Source organism: Pongo pygmaeus, chromosome 18 (genome assembly GCF_028885625.2).
Source record: "Pongo pygmaeus isolate AG05252 chromosome 18, NHGRI_mPonPyg2-v2.0_pri, whole genome shotgun sequence".
Taxonomy (NCBI): Eukaryota; Metazoa; Chordata; class Mammalia; order Primates; family Hominidae; genus Pongo; species Pongo pygmaeus.
In genome coordinates this window covers 72,037,924-72,053,195 of record NC_072391.2, presented here as the reverse complement: position 1 = coordinate 72,053,195, position 15,272 = coordinate 72,037,924, and the positions used below count along the sequence as shown (strand labels likewise).

General features: G+C 44.0%; 1 protein-coding gene across 8 annotated transcripts in view; it reads left to right on the top strand.

Annotated features, from left to right (window-relative positions):
• The window catches only part of WDR59 (WD repeat domain 59), a 131,542-nt gene that overhangs the window by 94,461 nt on the left and 21,809 nt on the right, over positions 1–15,272 (top strand). For all 8 annotated transcript variants that reach the window (XM_063654536.1, XM_063654537.1, XM_063654538.1 and 5 more), the window contains 7 exons: positions 378–511; positions 1,618–1,699; positions 4,353–4,465; positions 5,853–6,003; positions 6,409–6,481; positions 7,774–7,900; positions 8,367–8,509. In XM_063654536.1, the coding sequence (XP_063510606.1) occupies positions 378–511; positions 1,618–1,699; positions 4,353–4,465; positions 5,853–6,003; positions 6,409–6,481; positions 7,774–7,900; positions 8,367–8,509 (823 nt within the window). The remainder of the gene's footprint in view (positions 1–377; positions 512–1,617; positions 1,700–4,352; positions 4,466–5,852; positions 6,004–6,408; positions 6,482–7,773; positions 7,901–8,366; positions 8,510–15,272) is intronic.

Below are 15,272 nucleotides of genomic sequence, written 5' to 3'. Positions count from 1 at the left end.
TTTCAGGCAGGAATTTTGAACCTAGGACTGAATTCAATCTAAAAATTGTTCTCCCACATTTTTGTGGCCTTTACTAACTTATTTACTTGCTGTTTTCAAATTCATTAATTAATGTATTAATCCTGGCTTCCTGATATGTGTTTTTGAGCACCTGCAGAATGTATCTAGCCTGGCAGTAGGTGCTTATTTTCCTGTTAGGATTTTTGGATCAAGAGCTCATCCTTTTATTTCCTACAGATGCTGATTCCCATAATTGTGGGCATGATGTAATTTTTAAAAAGTGCAAATTACCAATGACCCCAATATGATGAGCTCTGCAATTGTTGGTTTCCACTTGTCAAAGTCCCCGTTAGTTACATCTTGTCATCTACCCCTAGAAATCAAGGCGATGGAAAAGTAAGCGTGAGGGATCAGACTCTGGCAATCGACAGATCAAGGCTGCTGGGAAAGTCATCATCCAGGATGTTGCTTGCCTCCTGCCTGTTCACAAATCGCTGGGAGAACTGTACATGTAAGTACAAAATTTCAAGTCTGCTGCACTCATCAGTTAGCCAGGATTAGCAAACCTTTTTTTTTTTGAGTGTGGGAATCCTTTCTTCAAAAGCAGTTTTAGGAGAAGGTCAATGTATTAGCTTTCTGTTGCTGTGGACAAATTCCCACAAACTTAGCAGCTTCCAACAACATTCATTTCTTATCTTCCAGTTTTTGTGGGTCGCGAGTGTGGACACAGCTTTTCTGTGTCCTTGCTTAGGGTCTCAGCAGGCTGAAATGGTGTTGGCCAGGCAGTGGTCTCATCCGATGCACAGACTCCTCTTCCAAGCTTGTTCAGGTTGTCAGCAGAATTCAGACCCTTGCAGCTGTAGAACTCATCTGTAAATTTCGTCTTGAGACCAGCAGGAATGGCTCACACATGCTTTACCTTCCCTCTAAGGCCTCACCTGATGAGGTCATCCCCACCCAGGATAGTCTCTCTGTAGGTGACTTCAAAGTCAATTGCTTAATAACATAATCACAGAAGTGATATCCCATCAGTATTCACTGGTGTCACCCACATTCAGAGGGGGTGGAGTATTGTACAAGGCATGCTACTTTACAAAGCAGAAGAGCTATTATACAAAGCAGAGCTGCTTTTGTTTGGACGGAAGTGAGAGGTGAGTAATTGGCATGCAGAGGCCGCCTGTAGTTCCGCTGCCTCTTCCTAAACTCGAACTCATAACAGAAAGTGTTTCCTTTGTAGTCTATACACAGCACACTACTCTTTCTGTTAGGAACCATAGTCAGTGTCGCATGTATTTCAATTCATTTTTATTCAACCCTCAAGGCTTGGGAACTCCATAGAAAAGCTGGTTGGTAAATTGGTATTTGAGTATGGCCTCCCCTCCTGACTTTAAAGAGGTGCGCAATTTCAAGTTCCTGGAAACCACAGATGTATTAGCATCAGCTCTAGTTAAGCTTTTCCTCTGAGTCAGATAGAAAGGGGGCCCAAGGCCAACACGGATTAAAACATTTTGAGTGGCAACCAAAGAGGCAGGTTCTCGTCTTTTTGTTAAACCGAGAGTCGTTGATTTGGGAAGTTACACTAGAAAGAAATTTTTAATTCTTTTAAAAAAATTTCAGATTGAATGTGAATGATATTCAGGAAACGTGTCAGAAGAATGCCGCCTCTGCCTTGCTCGTTGGAAGAAAGGATCTTGTCCAGGTATTGTCTATCCCTTTTGGTGGAGATTTGGATTTTTCTTCAGGAGCAAATTGTTTTTACTTTGTCATTGGTGTTTAATGACATTTTCAAAGTGTGTGTCTTGATTTGGAATTCCTTTTCCATTTTCTTTGCCAGTCTGTAGGGTTAGAGTGGCTTTTCAAATGCTGGAAATGTTTTCTTCCTGGTGCTTAGTTGGGAAGGTCCTAAAGCATTGATGAATTTTTTTTATTATACATCTCTTTTCTGTTCCAGTATCAGTGATTGCTGTGTAGCTAAACTTGCGTGTCTATTTCTTTGTCATTTGCACCTTCTTTCTAAAATGCTTCATTTTATGAAATATTTACCAAAGTGCTCCTTTAGATAGAGATGTTCAGTTTTAAAATATGATTGAACATGACAAATATTTAAATTTTCTTCGTCTTTGCAGCAACATATCTGTATTATAACAAACTGTCTCTGTATTTTTTTAAACGGCTTAACTGAGATATAGCCCATCTACCATGCAATTTGCCCATTTAAAATACACCATTCAGTGGTTTGTTTTTGTTTTTGTTTTTTTGTGACGGAGTCTCACTCTGTCACCCAGGCTAGGGTGCAGTGGCATGATCTTGGCTCACTGCAACCTCCGCCTCCCGGGTTCAAGCGATTCTTCTGCCTCAGCCTCCCAAGTAGCTGGGATTATAGATGCATGCCACCAAGCCCAGCTAATTTTTGCACTTTTTAGTAGAGATGGGGTTTCACCATGTTGGCCAGGCTAGTCTTGAACTCCTGGCCTCAAGTGATCCTTCTGCCTTGGCCTCCCAAAGTGTTGGGATTACAGGTGTGAGGCACCACACCCAGCCTTTTTGTTCTTTATGCTCATGTTGAAGCTATGTTTACTGTTTTGCAAAGAGTTGCAGAAGTAAATGCAAGAGTCACTATTTCTGTTGAAGGCATTCAGGAAATGTGTATTATCAGTGAGGAAATAACACGCCTAAATTGTCAGCCAGGGTAGTAAACATCTTATCTCATCCCAGAAAGTCATTAACTCCCTCTAGTGCTGATTCACTAGGTTATTGATTATAGAGATGAATGTGAACTTCAAGTTTCTCCTTTTTGACAATACCTTCTGTATATTTTTCAAGTATGTTGGTGCCACATGACTTAATTGATTTTGCATGCCTAATGCTTCTCGACCTGTTTCTCAGTATCTTTGCTTATTCTTTCTCCTTAGATTGTAAACTCCTTGATTCAAAGTCCATGTCTTCTTTCTTTTGAGCATCTCAGAGTCTAGTATGATGTTTTCCAGTTAATGGGCATACAATGATGTGCTGCTACTAAGGTTTTCCAGAAAATAGTATTTGATTTTTTTTTTTTTTTTTTTGAGACGGAGTCTCGCTCTGTCGCCCAGGCTGGAGTGCAGTGGCGTGATCTCGGCTCACTGCAACCTCTGCCTCCCAGGTTCAAGCGATTCTTCTGCCTCAGCCTCCCAAGTAGCTGGGACTACAGGCATGTGCCACCATGCCCCGCTAATTTTTGTATTTTTAGTAGAGACGGGGTTTCACCATATTGGCCAGGCTGGTCTGGAACTCCTGACCTGGTGATTTGCCCACCTCAGCCTCCCAAAGTGCTGGGATTACAGGCGTGAGCCACAGGGCCTGCCGTATTTGATTTTTAAAGGTATTGAGGGGGTGGAGGCTTTGCTTATGACATGATAGGTTTAGCCTGTGCTTTGGACTTAATAGACACTTAGAGGCTATTGGTTTCTGCACAACGGCTCCAGGCCCCATGGGATTTCAGGTCGGGAGGTAGTCCTCAGATTTGATGTCAACAAAAAGAAAGCCAAATCCATTTTGTCTTGGCCTATTGTTATTATTCTTATATTTTAGCTTCAGAGAGGATACTGAAACTTTTATAATGAAGGCAACAAAGTCTTTCATTATTTACGTAAAGAAGGACAGATCTTAAATGTGTTACAGACTGCCTTTTTTTTCCTCCCTGCCAACCCAACTTACTGATGAAACAGCATTTTAAAAAGTCATGTGAGGCCGGGCGTGGTGGCTCACACCTGTAATGTCAGCACTTTTTGGGGCTGAGGCAGGTGTATCACTTGAGTCCAGGAGTTCCAGACCAGCCTGGCCAACATGGCAAAACCCTATCTCTACTGAAAATACAAAAATTAGCCAGGTGTGGTGGCACACACCTGTAATCCTAGATACTCAGGAGGCTGAGGCAGGAGGATGGCTTGAACCCAGGAGGCAGAGGTGGCAGTGAGCCGTGATTGTGCCATGGCACTCCAGCCTGGGCGACAGAGCGAGACTCTGTCTCAAAAAAGTAAAATAAAATAAAAAGTCATATGAGTTAGTGGTTAAGTAGATGACCCATTGAAATTGTTACACTGTCATTTCTCTGAAGTTTGCTTAATGAAAAGTTTTTAAGCCTAGTGTTTCTCAAACTTTAGAGTGCACATAACTCCCCTAAAGAGTTGGTTAAAATGTAAACGCTGATTCAGTAGGTCTAAGTGGGGCCTAAACTTATGCATTTCAATAAGGTTGCAGCTTTTGCTGCCCCCAGAGTAGCAAGGCATCAGGTTTTATATGGAAGACAGGTGGGATTGCTTCATGGTTTCGGTTTGCTGCCAGTTTGAGTTTGCATTTCTCTTTGATCTGTCCAGGTTTGGTCGCTGGCTACGGTAGCTACAGATCTTTGCCTTGGTCCGAAATCTGACCCAGATTTGGAAACACCCTGGGCTCGACATCCATTTGGGCGGCAGCTGCTGGAGTCCCTGTAGGTTTTGAGAGCTAAAAGTGAGAAAAATGAGTGATGTCCATTTTTGGTCTGTAAACACTTGAAATGTCACCACCTAAGAGAAAGGTGCAGAGGCCCGAGGAATGAAAGGAAGGAGTAGGATCTTTCCTTTCAGTGCTGAAATAATTTCTGTGCAGAACAAACTTCTTATAGCAGACAGAACTATACAATACTTGTCATTTATAACAAGGATTTGAGACCCCTGAGACTCATGTATCCTTTAGAGACTCATGCTTTAGTCCATAAATCACACCAGTCTGAACACAGGAGTTTGAGCTCATGAGATGGTAAGTTTCTTCTTGAAAGCTCTAGGGTCTCACCCTTGAGAATGGATTAGAGAACTGCATGTTGGTGTTCATGTTTGCCAAAGACCACGACACTTTCACCCTGTTAGGCAATTTGAGAAAACATTGCCTTTGTGTTCAGTTTATTGCACTGACAAATGAAAAACTGGGATATACTATACAAAATAATTTAACACCAAGTGAAACCGCTTGAATCTCCATAACTTGGAGGCCCAGGGCCTGGGGAGAGAAACGCTCCTGCTTTCAGGCTGAGGTTTGTTTTATTTACGCATTAAGGCCACCCCTGGGACACGTGTTCATGCTTCCATTTCCTTGTCGCTAACACAGGGATGATAAGGTTTGCTCTACCTACTTCATGTAACACTCAAATAAGATAGTGAGTGTGAAAACACAAATATTAGACATTGAGTGATAGGAAGACAGTAATATTATTCATTCTTAAAGGCAAAGCCCCTCTGATTCCTTACTCATATTCTAGCATAATCTTCCTGAAAGGACAAAGGGGATATGAGTACCTAAAGGATAGAAACACTCCTTGTTGTTCTTACCTAATAGCTCATCTTCATAACTGCACCTCCAGAGTCGATTGCCTGCTAGCATACTGTGGCGGTCCAGTGTCCTCTGAGCTCCTTCATGTAGCTTTAGGTTATGTAAATGACATGTGTGGGAATCCCCCAAAAGCAAGGTGATTCTTCCTTCGAGCTGGGAAGACAGACAAAGCCTGTATTAGCTCACTCAGATGTCAGGTTAGTCCACTTAGTTCTTGGAGAAGCCATATTCATGTTTAAGCCCATGCCTGAAAGTTAGCCAGAGGCTTTGAGATGCGTTCTTTAGATCATTTGTAATACGTCGATGCCTTATATTCCAAAACAAGTTTAGGCAAACTCAAAGTAGGTCAAACCGCTGGATCTGTAGAAAGCCCCATTTCCTGATGGGTTTTTGAGGCAGAATCAAGAATCTTCCCTTCCCACTCCTGTGGCAGTAACACGCCATGACTGTGATCGCTTTCCTCCTCAATCCCTCCTCCTGACTTGTTTTCTTTCCTGTCACCTTTTCCTCAGGTTGGCTCACTATTGCCGGCTCCGGGATGTTCAGACATTGGCGATGCTCTGTAGCGTGTTTGAAGCCCAGTCTCGGCCTCAGGGGATACCAAACCCCTTTGGGCCTTTTCCCAACCGTTCTTCTAATCTTGTGGTGTCCCATAGTCGATATGTAAGTTTGTCCTTTTCTGGTTTTGTCTGATTTTTTTTTTTTTGAAATGGAGTTTTACTTTGTCGCCCAGGCTGGAGTGCAGTGGCACGATCTCAGCTCACTGCAACCTCCGCCTCCTGGGTTCAAGCAATTCTCATGCCTCAGCCTCCTGAATAGCTGGAATTACAGGCATGCACCACCACTCCTGGTATATTTTTGTATTTTTAGTACAGATGAGGTTTCACCATGTTGGCCAGGCTGGTCTCGAACCCCTGACCTCAGGTGTTCTACCTTCCTTGGCCTCCCAAAGTACTAGGATTACAGGCATGAGCCACCGTGCTTGGCCTGCTGCTTTCTTAATGTGAACTGTCATGGGGAATGGTATTCTCATGCTAGTCCTGTTGGTTCTTCTCTTCCCATCTGTAGCCTAGCTTTACTTCTTCTGGTTCCTGCTCCAGTATGTCAGACCCAGGGCTCAACACCGGCGGCTGGAACATAGGTTTGTATGGAAATGACTTAGCCCACGCTGGATTTTTAGTTCTCCCATAGCTGTGCATATGTAACCTTTAGTTGATGCTTAGTCTCCATATTTTTTCTTGTTTCTTATTTCTCTTTACATTTACTGTGATAGGGATACTCTTGCTGGAGGCCTGACTTTGCATGTTGAACAGGCCACTTTCTGGGGGTCTTTGTGCCTTGCTGTGTTGCTTTTCATCTCGTAACCTTGAGAAACTGACAATGGGACTTCCCACTGTTCACCCCCAAAACCTAACCCTTATCCTTTCTCCTTCACATGCCCTTTCCATGTTCATCTGCCACCTACCGCTTCCCATGAATGCTTTCAGTGTAGACAAATACAGCTGGGCCTGACTCCAGCTGATCATAAAGCTGTTTGCTGAGTAAGGTGTATTTGTGTTTCCTGGATTTTTTTTAAAAAAAGTTTTTTAAAATGATCTTAATTTTCCTGATATCAAAAGTAGCTCATGCCCAGTGAAGAAAAGCAAACAAAAAGTATTAGAGAAGAAGACTGTAATCATTGATCTCCCACCTAGGAATAGCGTCAATTAATGTTCTAGAACATTTTCATCCGTTCTTTGTGTGCAGGAGTGTGGTCATTCGATATATGTGACTTTGTATTCTATTTTTCATTATATCATGAGCAAATATTGTTCAAAAGGTCCTCATAAATAATGACTACGTAATGTTCTATTATATCTCTGTGCCATCATTTGCTTTATTTATTTTTTATGTTTTTAGTTTTTTGAGATGGAGTCTTGCTGTCGCCAGGCTGGAGTGCAATGGCGTGATCTCGGCTCACAGCACCCTCTGCCTCCCAGGTTCGAGCGATTCTCCTGCCTCAGCCTCCCGAGTAGCTGGGATTACAGGCACGCGCCAGTACGCCCAGCTAATTTTTGTATTTTTTTTAGTAAAGACATAATTTCACTATGTTGGTCAGGCTGGTCTCAAACCTCTGACCTCAGGTTCAAACCTCTGCCCGCCTGGGCCTCCTCCAAAAGTACTGGGATTCCAGGCATGAGCTACGACACCCAGCCCATCATTTGCTTTAGCATCGTGTGTGTACTTAGTGATCAAGTTCTCTTAGTAATAAATACCTGGGCAAAGAGGCAAGGGTAGGAAAGAGTTCTATTTAGTTATATTTCTCAGAATATTCAGCCTCGCTTACTTTTCTTCCGGGAAATCCATTGGCCACACGCTGTCTTATGAGACTTTTCAGATATTTTCCATGCCTACTCTGATTGCCACCTTCCCTTCCCATTTGCTTTTCTTCAGCGGGAAGAGAGGCAGAGCACTTGTCCTCCCCTTGGGGAGAATCCTCACCAGAAGAGCTCCGCTTTGGGAGTCTGACCTACAGTGATCCCCGTGAGCGAGAACGCGACCAGCATGATAAAAATAAAAGGTAACCATCCTCCCAGGTGAGAGCTGCAATGCCAGGACTCCAGTTTCTCCATAATTACAACTCTTGCTTTTTTTTTGACACAGAGTCTTACTCTGTCACCAGGTTGGAGTGCAGTGGCGGGATCTCAGCTCTCTGCAATCTCTGCAACCTCTGCTTCCCAGGCTCAAGTGATTCTTCTGCCTCAGCCTCCTGAGTAGCTGGGACTACAGGCACACGCCACCATGACCGGCTAATTTTTTGTATTTTTAGTAGAGACAGGGTTTAACCATGTTGGCCAGGCTGGTCTCAAACTCCTGACCTCAAGTGATCCGCCCGCCTCGGCCTCCCAAAGTGCTGGGAGTGACAGGTGTGAGCCACCATGCCTGGCCACGACTGTTGCTTTAAGAAGGGTATATTAAGTGCCATTTAGGATCAAGCTTGTTTTTTCTTAGAGGAATTGACGGGAAATCTTTTTAACTTTATCCAGGCTCCTGGACCCTGCCAATACCCAGCAATTTGATGACTTTAAGAAATGCTATGGGGAAATCCTCTACCGTTGGGGTCTGAGAGAGAAGCGAGCTGAAGTGTTGAAGTTTGTCTCCTGTCCTCCTGATCCTCATAAAGGGATCGGTGAGTATGAATTTCTCTCTCTTCCTGTCACTGTCTGAAAGATCCTGTAATTTAATATGTCCACAACATCAGACTTGGAATGAAGTTTCAGCTTCTCTTTTCTAAGCAGAAATTTCTGAGGCATTTTGAGTCTATTCCAAGCTTCTGAAAAGCCCTTGCATTTCATAACAGGATGAAATATTTTTTTTTGAGATGGAGTCTCGCTCTTGTCGCCCAGGCTGGAGTGCAGTGACGTGATCTCGGCTCACTGCAACCTCCACCTCCCGCGTTCAAACTTCTCCTCCCTCAGCCTCCCGAGTAGCTGGGATTACATGTGCCTGCCACCACGTCTGGCTAATTTTTGTATTTTTAGTAGATGGGGTTTCACCGTGTTGGCCACGCTGGTCTCGAACTCCTGACCTCAGGTGATCTGCCTTCCTCAGCCTCCCAAAGTGCTGGGATTACAGGTGTGAGCCATGGCGCCTGGCCCAGGATGAAATTTCTATTGCAACAGAAGTAGTTTATATACAGTACTCCAGCATGGATGAGAGGGATGGATATTTCTTCATTTATTCCACTGTGTGTCCAACTCCTCTTAGGCACAGTGCCCGCACATTCCTTCCCCCCATGGAGCTTACAGTTGAGTGGGGGGGAAAATTAAGTAATTTCAAATTGTGATAAATATTCGCAAGCAAACAAAAACGACGTGGGGGCAGGGAGAACAGAGAGGGAGAATCTTAGAAGAAGAATTGAGGTATGTTGGGAAGGCCTCCAAGGAGCTGAGGTCTGAATGTTTAAAGGAACCATGGAGCCATTGGTGCAGAGCAGTGCAAAGAGCATCCCACACTGAGGGACAGGCCCCAGGGAAATGACTGTCATGAACAAGTGAAGGAAGGTGGCGTGGTGTGGCTGGAGTACAGTGGGGAGAAGAGTGGTATCAAATTAGAGTGTAGAGAACTTAGGGTTGTATCAGGCAGGGGCTTGTAAATTGCGGTAAAGAATTTGGATTCGGCTGACCATGGTGACTTACGCCTGTAATCCCAGCACTTTGGGAGGCCGAGTCAGGCAGATCACTTGAGGCCAGGGGTTTGAGACCAGTCTGGCCGATGTGGTGAAACCCCGTCTCTACTAAAAATACGAAATTAGCCAGGCGTGGTGGCGCACACCTATAATCCCAGCTACTCAGGAGGCTGAGGCAGGAGAATCGCTTGAACCCAGGAGGCAGAGGTTGCAGTGAGCCGAGATCACGCCACTGCACTCCAGCCTGGGTGACAGAGCGAGACTCTGTCTCAAAAAACAAAAAGAATTTCAATTGTATCCAAGTCCAGTGGTAAGCTTCCAAGGGCATAAGAAGTAAGCAATGTGCTTTGGGTTGTGTTTTAAGAGGGTCATTGTGGCCTTCCTACAAGGAAAGGATGGGAGGAGGGCAGATCCGAAGCAGGAACCCCATTCAGAGACATTGTAGCGTTCAGAGGCGGACAGCCCGGTCTGAGGGTTGCATCGCTAGAGTTGGAGAGAGATGATGGATGGGTTAAAATATACTTTAGAGCTAGACTCAGTGTGACTTGCTTATAACTTGGATGTGGGATCAGGAAGAAAGATGAAACTTGGACGATTCCTAGATTTCCAGCATGAGCAACTGGGTCAATGGCAGTACCAGCTTCCCAGATGGAAACGACTGGAAGAACACTGTGGGCTTAGCTTGCGATAGTCAGTGATGTGTGTGAGATATTGGACTGGAGAAGTTGCATAGGCGGTTGGATATGAGTTGGGCTCTCAGAGAAGAGACTGGGGCTAGAACTGGGAATTTGGGGATCCCCAGCATGTGGATGGCATTCCAGCTGTGGGAATGGGTGTGTTGACCTTGGAGCTGGGGCTGGGAAGGAAGAGTGCAGAGAGAGGCCGTCCGCGCTGGGCCTTGAGAGAAACCAATACCTGGAGCTAGGGTCGTACAGGAAGAGCAAGGCAGAGAGACTTAGAATGAGACCCTAGTGAGTGTTGAGGAAAAGCAAGAGTGAGCAGAGAGAGGTGTTTTACGGAATGAAATGGAAGTGCCAAATGTAGTGGACTAAACATACACTGATTTCCTCTTCTCCAGGACCCCACCAAAATGTCTGTACAGAGCTCTTCTGAAAAGCCTAACTGTACAAGAAGTAATGTTGGCAATAAAATTTGGGATCTGGGAAGTGGATAGCTTAGTGGCAGCTGATTTTGCAGGGCCTGATAAAGCTGAACCCTGAACTGTTGTCAGAAGCACAAAACACACTGCAGAACCCTCAGGTGGCTCAGGGACCTCTGGGACGTGGCTTGACATTGAAATTAAAAATGGGTGTGGCCGGGTGCAGTGACTCACACCTTAATCCCAGCACTTTGGGAGGCTGAGGTGGACGGATCACGAGGTTAGGAGATCGAGACCATCCTGGCTGACATGGTGAAACTCCATCTCTACTAAAAATACAAAAATTAGCCGGGCATGGTGGCACGTGCTTGTAGTCCTAGCTACTTGGGAGGCTGAGGCAGGAGGATCACTTGAGCTCAGGAGGCGGAGGTTGCAGTAAGCCGAGATTGTGCCACTGCACTCCAGCCTCGGCGACAGTGAGACTCTGTCTCAAAAAAAAAACAACAACCAAAAACCAAAAAAACAAAAGAAACAGTTAAATGAATGGAAAGGATTTCATCTAGGGAGTGATGGGGTGGGCAGTGTCAGGGAATGCTGGGTTTTGTAATAAGATGCATAGAATTATTTGACTCTTTTAAGTTGTGTAGGTATAGTTTCTTTTCCTTTCTTTTTCTTTTCTTTTTTTTTTTTTTTTTGAGACAGAGTGTTGCTCTGTCGCCCAGGCTGGACTGCAGTCATGCGATCTCAGCTCACTGCAACCTCTGCCTCCCAAGTTCAAGTGATTCTCATGCCTCAACCTCCCCAAGTGGCTGAGACTACAGGCGCCTGCCACCATGCCACTTGTATTTTTAGTAGAGATACTAAAATACAATACAATTAATAGGAATTTTTAGTAGAGATACTAAAATACAATACAAATACTGCTTGTATTTTTAGTAGAGACGGGGTTTCGCCATGTTGGCCAGGCTGGTCTCGAACTACTGGCCTCAAGTGATGCGCCCGCCTCGGCCTCCCAGAGTGCTGGGATTACAGGTGTGAGACACCATACCTGGTAATTGCTATTTGAAGAAACAAACTAGAATAATACGTAGGTTTAGGTAGTGAATTTCAAAGATTATTTTAATAGGGATTATGTTGGTATATGTACTTGAAGAAATGTAAAGGCACAAAATGCTATTTGGGCAACATATTTTTTCAGAGCATCTAAATGTATGACAGTATCTCAGGAAAAGATTAATGATGGCCTGGAGCAATTTGTCTTTTAAAAATTAGTTTTCAGGAAAACACATGAATCATGGAGGTACAGAGCTGATGTATCAACCCATCAGTCGACTAAACCCTTATTGACATCTGCTGTTATAAAGTGTCATGCTGGATTCTGTGGGATGTACAAAGAAATATAAAGTGTGGTTTGGTGGGTCATGTCTGTAGTGCAGTCAGAGAGTCTGAAATATAAACTCAGGAAGACTTAATGATAGTTAAGGATGAATAATGTATCCTAATTCCAGTAAAATCAATGTCACAAGATTTATAAAGCAGGGCAGGATTGTGGAAGATGAACTCACAGACAAAAGCAGTAAAAGAAGTATTTTCTTTTTTTTTTTTTTTTTTTTTTTTTTTGAGACGGAGTCTCACTCTGTCGCCCAGGCTGGAGTGCAATGGAACAATCTCAGGTCACTGCAGCCTCCACCTCCTTGGTTCAAGCGGTTCTCCTGCCTCAGCCTTCTGAGTAGCTGGGGTTACAGGCATGTGCCACCACGCCCGGCTAATTTTTGTATTTTTAGTAGAGACAGGGTTTCACCATGTTGGCCAGGCTGGTCTCGAACTCCTGACCTCGTGATCCACCCACCTGGGCCTCCCAAAGTGCTGGGATTACAGGCATGATCCCTCACGCCTGGCCAAGAAGTATTTTCATTTGCAAAGTTTTACAAGGTAGTCCTGACTTTGGAGGAATTGGGCTGCTTCAATACAGGACACAGCAGGTATTGAAAGAAAAGTATAGGCTGGGTGCAGCTGTGCACACCTGTAATCCCAGCACTTTGGGAGACTGAAGCAGGCAGATTGCTGGAGTCTAAGAATTCGAGACAAGCCTGGGCAACATGGTGAAACTATGTCTCTAAAAAAAAAAAAATTAAAATTAAAAAAAAAAGAAAAATACCCCAAGGCTGCCAAGACCACAGGTCTTCTCTTTGCACTGGAAAGGCAGCAGTTTCCTCTGTGCTAATCTTGTCTGCAAGGATCATCCCATATCCACAGACTTCAGCATAGCAAATTTGAGGGACAAAGTTAGTTTCATTAGGATTCAATATTTACAGACGGGGCTCATGGTTTCATTAGTTTTGTGGGGATACTGCTAGATAGAGTATTCCCTTAAAGAAAGTCTCAGGATATAAGATGTTTTTTTTGTTTTTGTTTCTGATTGTGGTATGTGATGCGCTTGGTCTTAATGGTGGCAGAGCAAAGTGATTGCTTTCCCCGCCTCCCCATGGGGAGAATTCCCTCCATAGAGGTACAGATCTGCTCAACTAAATTTCGTTCAGCAGTTTACTGGTTCAGTATATTAATTTAACATCTTATTTATTTGGCCAGTTTTATTTACTTTTGTGTAATAGGTGATGTTGATTAATACACAAAACTTTTTGTTGTATGGTTAACAAACTGGAGCCATATGACCCTGCGCCTTTGGAGTTTGCTTCCTCCTGGAAGTTTTGAGAAGCCTTGGAATCATACTTTGATTGTTCTGTGTGCTGGGAGTATTTTTATGGTCTTTATTAGTTTGTCTGTTAGGACCCAAGAATGATTCATTTCACCTCTATCAAGTTTCACCTGCAAAACCTATCCTGTCATCCTGTGCCTCTTACCTGTGATCCTCAGGGTAGTCAGTGTTTCTGGCCTGTCAGGAAATGACATCTGTACTTTGTGCAAGGCTGGGATTCCCTAAGCCAAAGTAGTTTCCTGGGAGGACTTGTGGGCTTCATGTCCACGTATGAAGCCATCTCCTCCCCTTCATAATGGCTTATCATACCTAACTTATTTTTTTAATTAATTAATTAATTTATTTTTTGAGACAGAGTCTCGCTCTGTCCCCCAGGCTGGAGTGCAGTGGCGCAATCTCAGCTCACTGCAAGCTCCGCCTCCTGGGTTCACGCCATTCTCCTGCCTCAGCCTCCCGAGTAACTGGGACTACAGGTACCCACCACCACGCCTGGCTAATTTTTTGTATTTTTAGTAGAGACGGGGTTTCACCATGTTAGCCTGGATGGTCTTGATCTCCTGACCTCGTGGTCCGCCTGCCTCGGTCTCCCAAAGTGCTGGGATTACAGGCATGAGCCACCGCACCCTGCCGTATCATACCTAATTTAAATGAGATTTGAATCTAAATGTGACATTTTGGGCATGACCTTGGCTGTAAATCTGATCTATCCATGTATATCATAATAAGGAGGAGGGCAGCTTCGAGACAGAGTCTCACTTTGTTGTCCATTGTGGTCTCAAATTCTTGGCTTCAAGTGATCCTTCCACCTCAGCCTCCCAAAGTGCTGGGATTAGAAGCATGAGCTGCCACACCCAGCCCCAGCAGACTCTCACTGAACCTGTATAGGTATTTTGTCATGAAAAGAAAAGGCTTTTGTGTGGTACTTACCCATTGTTCTGAGCACTTTTGCAGATGAGATTAATCAACGTATGATATTTCCTATGGAGTTATTGTTCTAAGCTTTTCCTGGTGAGCTGGTATCTTATAGTCTATATTAAGATCTTTTTTGGATTTTTTTTCCTCCTGAAGGTAATTAGAACAAGATACCGTTTCCAGAGTGTTTCATTTCAATGTATATAACGTGTTAAACTGAGGGTAGAGATGGAGCAAGAAAGAAGAAAGAATGTTTTCTCCTTTCTAGTAGAAAATAGATCATTAGCCAGAATTAAATTTTTCCATCAGTTGTATTCAGTCCCTGCTAAGTAATTCTTGTTCTAATTATCTTGGATTCTCTACCCATCTACTTTCACTGAAGTCATCTGCTTCTGAACCAAAAAGTCCTAGAAATCCTGATCCATTCCACAGTCTGACAAGTGTCTCCTGGTGGTAATGGTGTCAGCTTATTTGTTTGGCTTGTTTGTTTGTTTTTTGAGACAGGGTCTCACTCTGTCACCCAGGCTGCAGTGAAGAGGCATGATCACAGCTCACTGCAGCCTCGACCTGCTGGGCTCAACTCCTCCCACCACAGTCTCCTAAGTAGCTGGGACCACAGGCATACACCATTATGCCCGGCTAGTTTTTTAAAAAATGTTTTTGTAGAGATGGAGTCTTGCCATGTTGCCCAGGCTGGTCTCAAACTCCTGGGCTCAAGCGATACCCCTACCTCGGCCTCGCAAAGTGCTGGGATTACAGGCATGAGAAGCTGCTCCTGGCCGGTGTCAGCTTATTTGGAAAGTTGGTATTCAGGAATCTCTTCAGTAATACCAGTAGTGAAGAGTACCTTTAACAGTGCCTAAAGAGGCTTTATTTTGACATGTCTTCTCTAAGTTTCTATTTCTGACCTATAGTTTATAGCAAGTGACTTTAGGCAAGTGTGAGGCAAAAGCAGAAACTGGCAATTGGCAATAAAGCGAAATGGCTCTGGCTAGTTTATGATAACAATATCCTATGGAGCAGAATCATTTCCTAAG